The sequence below is a fragment of the Capricornis sumatraensis genome, chromosome 10, assembly GCF_032405125.1.
Source record: "Capricornis sumatraensis isolate serow.1 chromosome 10, serow.2, whole genome shotgun sequence".
NCBI lineage: Eukaryota > Metazoa > Chordata > Mammalia > Artiodactyla > Bovidae > Capricornis > Capricornis sumatraensis.
In genome coordinates this window covers 37,014,897-37,022,529 of record NC_091078.1, presented here as the reverse complement: position 1 = coordinate 37,022,529, position 7,633 = coordinate 37,014,897, and the positions used below count along the sequence as shown (strand labels likewise).

At 36.1% G+C, this 7,633-nt stretch overlaps 1 protein-coding gene across 1 annotated transcript in view; it reads right to left on the bottom strand.

The window, feature by feature from the left end:
- Positions 1 to 2,297: 2,297 nt before the first annotated feature.
- The window catches only part of ARID4B (AT-rich interaction domain 4B), a 138,984-nt gene continuing 133,648 nt past the window's right edge, over positions 2,298 to 7,633 (bottom strand). The window contains exons 23-24 of the mRNA XM_068981623.1: positions 6,652 to 6,798; positions 2,298 to 3,991 (exon numbers count right to left, since the gene is read on the bottom strand). Coding sequence (XP_068837724.1) covers positions 3,864 to 3,991; positions 6,652 to 6,798 — 275 coding nt within the window. The 3' untranslated portion in view covers positions 2,298 to 3,863. The remainder of the gene's footprint in view (positions 3,992 to 6,651; positions 6,799 to 7,633) is intronic.

Genomic DNA, 7,633 nt, shown 5'->3' with positions numbered 1-7,633 from the left:
ATCGCGTTTCTTGTATGCTCATACACTGCCCTCGTTAAAGCTCTTATGCACGTTTTCCTCAACCAGATAATTTAGTGCTTAATTTTATGATCATATATATATATATATATATATAGAGAGAGAGAGAGAGAGGCTTCCCAGGTGGCCAATGGTAAAGAATCCACCTGCCAAGCTGGAGACACAGGTTTAATCCCTGTGTCGGGAAGATTCCCTGGAGAAAGAAATGGCAAACTGATCCAGTATCCTTGCCTGGGAAATCCCATGGCGGGCTACAGTCCATGGGGTCTCAGGGTCGGACATGACTTAGGGACTAAACAACAAATATATATTACTTCCACAATTAAACCATGAAACTATTCCTCTGGGAGATTTACCTCTTATACATAAAAAATCCATCATAGGATGTTAGACAAAATTCCCTAAATAGTAAGACAAAAGGTGGAGAAATGGCCTTTTGAATTTCAACAAAGAATGAAAGGCAGCCCACACTTCAGAAGGAAAATGGTTAAGTATGAAAGAGACATTGGTTGGAGACAGTTAAAAAATGGTCCACACTGCTATTAAGAACTGTTTTTTAACCATTCAGAGATCACCAATGCCTTTGACTAGTTTCTTAAACTTATAAGCGCTCTTCTCATAAAAAAGTACAAATACATTTTGTAAAAAACGTTAGGGGTTTCATGAAATCTACTCCACTATCTCTAATCTCCCCAGGTTATTAAAATTAACAAGATCTCACCCTCAGGTTATTTCAGTAGGAAAAAAAGGTTTTGGAGAACACTAAAAAACGTACCATCTTAATTTTATCTGAGATTGTAAACTAGTTTGGTAAAATGTAGTTTAGGTGATCAGGGAAAAAAAAGTCAAATTCCAGAAATGCCATGAAATTCTCGAACTCTCTGGAGAAGCTGGGAAGAAATAGGCAAGCAAGAGGGCAGAAAAACCCAACGGTATAAAACCTGAACTCCAAAGCTGATCATCCTTGTCCTTTGGAGCACTCTTTCTATAACATACCAAGCAGATGATATTGGGAGTTCCTTGAAAAACAGGGTTTCATGATCAGGTAAAACTAAAAACAGTAGGTTAAGGAAAAAACTTTCCTAAAGTTTAAAATATGCTAATATTATAGCTCTAAGAGGCTTCCCAGGTGGCACAATAGTGAAGGATCTACCTGCTAATGCAGGAGACCCAAGAGACCTGGGTTCCATCCTTGGGCTGGGAAGATCGCCTGGAGGAGGAAATGGCAACACACTTCAGTCTTCTTGCCTGGAGAATCCCACGGACAGAGGAGCCCGGAGGGCTACAGTCCATGGGGTCTAAAACAGGTGGATATGACTGAGTGATTAAGCACACACACACTGAAGCTCTAAGGGAATGTGCTATATATAAGCATTTCCAAAATATATTTGATAATAAATTCCCAGAGTATTTCCAAGGAAATACCAGGAATACCAGGGACTGGTATTCCGGAATCTCATTTTTGAGAAGCATTGTTCTATAGATTTAAAAACTCATCCCTTAAATGTTAAACTAACTCCTGTGAAAAGGGTCATCACAAAAGTGAGTCAAAAATAAACATTTGGGCTTTGGGGCCTTAAAAAAAGTTTTTGTTTTAAAGAAAGAATTTTCTCTTAGTGGAAAGGTCATTAAATGGGGCGAAAAACCCTAATTACTGATTTTAAAGGTTTGGAGCAATACAGTGGTTCTCAATCTAGATGCATATTAAAGTCACTGTCTACCACCTTAAAAAAATAAAAAAGAAAATCAATAACCAGGTATCATCCCAGACCAATTAAATATGACTTTTTGAGAATGGACCCTGGGTATTGACTACTGTTTTAACAATCCCCAGATGACTCCAAGGTGTACTAATGGGGTAGAGTACACTAAAAGCTTAAGGGAGTCACAAAGGTCTAATAACATTAAAAGACAAGAAAAAAAAAGCTGCTAGTAATGGCTTCAAGTGTTAAAAGAAAAAGCCTTTTTGATTTTTCTTTAGACAAACCTCCAAGTCATAAGTATTCATGTTCAGACTCAAGCTAAACAGTGTATGCAAAGATGTAAGAATGCCAATAACTCCTGTACATAAATCTTGTTAATGGACTTCCAATTCCTGCAGGCAGAATATTCCCTTTTAAAAAAAATTAATCCTTTCTGATCATGTATGCTGGAAAAGTATATTTCAGTCAGTCATCATACAGAAATGAACTAAAATTACTTAATCTTTTAGAAACAAAATCAAGGATTCACAAACTATGGCATTTTATTTCAGAGCCTTTGCTTACATTTGTACAATATATTACATAATTCTTCATTGTTTGCAGTTCCTAATATATACTTTATAGCTTTTATTCTATAAGCTTTTCTTCAAGGTTTTGCTGTCAACAAATCTTTACAGTCCTGTACAAATTTGAATAACTTGAAACCATTTTCAACAAAATTAGTTACTGTAAGCACACACTACAAGACTGAAAATGCTTTTCTTAGAAAAGTTGAATGTAAAGGATTCTGACACGTTAGCATCTACAACAAAACGCTTCGAAATTCTCACGTCGTATTGCCAGAAAACAAATAAAACATGCCAGCTCCATCCAAAAAAAGTACACAGAAGTACAATTAAAACAGTAAAACAGTCTGTACAGTAAAGTACTGTGTATTAACAGTGCCAGGTATTAAATAGCTTGAATGAACACATCCGCAATATACAAATGTCTTACAAAGGTGTAGAATTAAATACAAGTGCCAAACAGAACAGAGATTGGAATCATACAACATAAAGTCAACACAAGTGAAAACAATTTTGCGTTCATTTTGGATTTTATACAAGGCATTTAATTTTTATAGGCCTACCACCCCAATTAGCTATTTATACTTAAAATAACAACCATCCTTTTGAAACAGTTCGTAGCAACAGCCTTGAACCATACTAATAAAGTTTACTTGTTCCTGAAGTCCTCTTGTTGTAGCTCATAATAAAATAAGCAATACAAATGAATTATCTGTATTTAAGGAAAAAGAAACATTTACAAGAAAACACAAAAATATAACTGTTATAATTCATTATGAATAAATATACACTTTGAACTGGCTAAGTACAATCTTTATACATTGTTTTAAGATTTAATACAGTTTATTAGCCATTTTCTTTTTTCACACAATGTATTATATCAAAATTAAAAAAAAATACTGATTTATAGAAAAATGGCAAAGTACAGTAGTTCCATTCCAATTTGAAGGGGCATGAAAAGCCACTGCAAGACCTTTTAGCCTAATTCAAACCTGTAAACATGTTCAGTCTTTTTTAAAGAGAATCTTTAATATTTGGTTATCAGGATTGATGTCTAACATCCTGTTAACTGCAGGTTTTGAATTTATTACATGTGCTTGACTTATACAATTAAAGCCACCGTAAGGTGACTTGCTTTAAAAAACAATTAGCTTGTACAAATGAAAATAGGTTCATATTTTTTCATAAATAAATGGAAAAATATCAAATGTTCCAGCTTTAACAAAATACAAGGGAATACATATACAGTAAGTCTTCTTAACATGTTCTGGCCACCCAACGACTACGCTTACTGTATTGTCTCTACAGGCAGTGAAAAGCCTCCATTTGCCACAGTGGAAGGCCTTCAAGTTACCAGACACACAATTCCCAGACAAGTTGGAAACAATTATTGCTTGAGGAAAAGCAGTCCATTGTACTTTTTCTTCATAAAAAAAGTGCACTTAAGTGCCAAGTCAGCTTGTCAAGAAACAATTTTAAATATAAAATAGTGCTTGTCTGATTTGTTTGTGCCGCTGTGCAGTATAAAAAGGCGCGGCCCGGAGCCGGAAGTGCAGAGTGCCTGGCCAGCCCGCCGTCACCTGCACTCCACCGACACTCCGTTCTGGGGCGCGCCGGACAGGGGCGGTTCAGCCAGCGCCAGCATGACGGCAGCCGTTATGGAGCTGGATGAAGGCGAGGACGACGACGAGGAGGTGGCAGCACCTGCGCGGAAGGGAAGCCGAGAGCTTAGTAACTGCACAAAGAAGCAACACGCTAGTCCTCTAAACTGAGATTCTGCTGCAGTCTCCAGAATCATTTAGCCTACTACGAGAGCAGTCGAGTTTTAGGATACCATAATGTGCACAGAGGAGAATCCAGCGCACCTCAGGTAAGGGGACACTGCCGAACTACCGGAAGCAAGCACCAAGGAGAGACCAGGGAGCTCTCCTGCACTGTTCAAAGGAAAGTAAACTCTGGGCTCCGTCCACGGAGACATGGAAATAAGATAAAGGCAGACTTGCAGCAATAATGAAACAAATGTCAAAAAGACCTTGGAATTCAATAGGAAAATCTGTAACCTATCCCCAGATCTTTTCCCCCTTCCAATTCCTGTATCCTTCTGCTTCTGGAGTTCCTTATGAAATGAAATGGTGATGAGAATCGAAGGCTAACTGCTCTTTAAAGTTGGGGAAAATAACTACTACTACGTATCACATCATGACTGCCTTCTGCTCCACTTGGTTTACAAAGCAAATGACACATTATTATTTTCCTCAAAGAAATTCTCTCAGTGTTATAAATCAGTGTTTGAAACTTATTTTTTATAGAATATATGCACAAGGTTTAAAAAAAAAAATCATTCAGAGATGGGAAATAAGGGGGAAAAATGAATTTTCCTCTGATTCAAGACCCTCCTCATCTTCCAAATTCCCCTGCCCACTGTTACCAACTGCGCCACCATCTTTAAAACACCACAAGAGGGACTGGTAAATTTGGCCCCAGGGCCAAATCTGGTCTGCCCATTTTTGTTAAGAAAATCTGATTGGAACACAACTATGCCTATTTGTTTAGATCTAGCTTATGGCAGATTTCATACCTATGATGATAGGGTCCAGTACTTCTAAAGAGACTACAAGGTTCACAAAGCCCAAAATATTTACTATCTGTCTCTATAGAAAATGTCTGCAACCCCAGTTCTAGAGGAATTTTATCGTAGAATCTAGACACATGACATGCATATTTAAAATGAAAACACTAGTAACTTCGTTTTTAAAAATGCAAGTGGAAGCATAGTACAGAGTCTAACTGGGTTTTTACACTTAATGTGAGATGTTCCTTATCACTACATATACAGATTTACCGTTTTCTTTTTAAAGTTGAATAGTTTTCCATTATATTTATGAACAGCAACTACTTTAATTCCTAGCCTTTTGCTGTTACCAACAACAAATGAATACTTAAGAGCATTATAAATAAAAATTTAAGTATTTACATATATTATTAGAGGATACAGTTTAAAGATTTCTATCTTCTACTATAAATACTACCATAACAAACTTCTTTGTGGCCACATATTCTTCCTTGGGACCCATTCTTAGAACTGGAGGTAGCTAGTTGTCCAAAGACACAGTCAAACCATTTCCCAAGATAATTGGGCCTGTGGTCCATCTACTTCATTTTACTGTGCTTTGCTTTACTGTGCTTCAAAGATACTGTTTTTTACAAAAGGTTTTCGGCAATCTTGTATCCAGCAAGCCTATTGGCACCATTGTTTCCAACAGTATTGCTCACTTTCTGTATGTGTCGCATTTTGATAATTCTTACAATAATTCAAACTTTTTCATTGTTATTATATTTGTTGTGGTGGTGGGAGCAGTGAGTTTTGATGTTACTATCACAATTGCTTTGGGATGTCATGAACCATGCTCATTATTATAAAAGACAGTGAACTTTTTGATTACTAAAATAATAACAAAGGATTTAGAATAAAACAAAAACTTAAGCTGATCGAACAGCAGCAGGGTTTGAGAAAACTGACTTCAATTCTGAAAGTTCTACTGTGGGTAATATGCCATCAAACAACATTGCAGAGAAATCATTCATGACAGGAAAAGCCAATTGGTAGAGCAAACTTCAGAGTACTACAATGTAGTCTTATGTTAAAAAACTGCCACAGACACGCCAACCTTCAGCAATCACCACCCATCAACATTGAGGCAAACCCTCCACCAGCAAAATGATCACAATGAAGGCTCAGATGATGGCTAGCATTTTTAGCAATTAAGTATTTTCAACTGAGGTACGTTTATTATTCTTTGGAACATGATGCTATCGCACACTTAACAGACTACAGTACAGTGTAAATATAACTTTCATATGCACTAGAAAACCGAAGACATTCCTATGACACACGTTATTGTGACATTTGCTCTTTTGTGACAGTATGGAAATGAACCAACAACATCTTGGAAGTAGGCCTGCACTTTGTTTCAGCAGCTCTGTCAGATTAAAACAACTCCCTTCCCTCAGATTTTAACCTCTCTCACTCCCTCTGGTCCTTCAGGTTCAATGAAAATGTTACAGCCACTCTGAATCTAACACAACCCAGCCAATCACTGCCTTAGCATTGCTCTACTCTGTTCACAGTGCTTTGTACTATCTGACATATTACTAGTTTTTTAGAGGGAAGCACATGGCAAGCTCCATGAAATTGAATATTATGGTTTGAGATAATTGTTTTAGATAAAGTTTTTCCATTTTATAGATGAAGAAAATAAGCCAGAGTAGTTACTGCCTGAAGAGTCACAGATACAGTTCACATGAGCCCAACTGTCGAGTCAAAACTCCTTTGGGTTTAGGTAAAGTAAGGTAAAAACACTTACTTTCTCTTTCTTTCTTCTTTAAACGCTTTCTCCTCCGATCTATGGAAGCTACTTCCGATTTTAATGATAGATAATGTTTTCTGATTTCTTGAAGTTTTTCTTGAAGAATTGTGATGCGTTCAGCACTTGTCATATTTTCCAGGTCCGCTGTGAATTTAAAACTTTCATTAATATGCATTTGTGAACAAAATTTTAATATATTAGAGAATATATAGTGTGGTTGCAGAATGAGGTCAAGACAAACTTTAAAAAAAGGCTTATAAATATTGTTTGCCTAAGTTTTCTCCCCAGCCTAAAAAAATGCCGAGCACTAATACATGCAAGGTAATTTTTGAATGAATGTGTAGAATTCAAGATCTTATGACCTAAATAAACATGGATGTTAAAATTTCCACATCTGTGCCCACCCCCCCCCAAAAATCCACATATGTGTACAGCATCACCATAGTATATCATTAAAAATTATACTTAGAAATAAGACTGGAAAGACACCAAAAATTTTTTTTTCAAAATGTTTAAATTGCATATATTTTTGAATGTTAGAACTCTGAACAAAATTTTTTTCTTGTCTTTTTGTTCTTTTTTGATTTTTTAATAAGTATACATAACTTTAAAATTGTTAGAAAAATTTTCAAATGCTCTGAAGCAATTTTCAATCGCCTAAGAATATTTCCTTGCATGAGAAACTCTGAAGTAATCTCTTTATAAAAAGAAAAACAAACAAACAAAAACTTGTACTGGCTATTTTTCAGGTATACAAAGGTACAAAGAGTAGTATAAGAGTCACACATACTCATCCAGCTTCAATAATTAGCAACTCATTGTAAATTCTGCCTCATGTATACCCTAAACAATCCACTTACCAAGAGCAATGCTAGATTTTTTATAGTACATTTCTGACATTATATCAGAAATATCTAGTCAATGTTGGTATGTGCCTCAAATGCCTTAACATACTGAGTAAAGTCAGTCAGACAGAGAA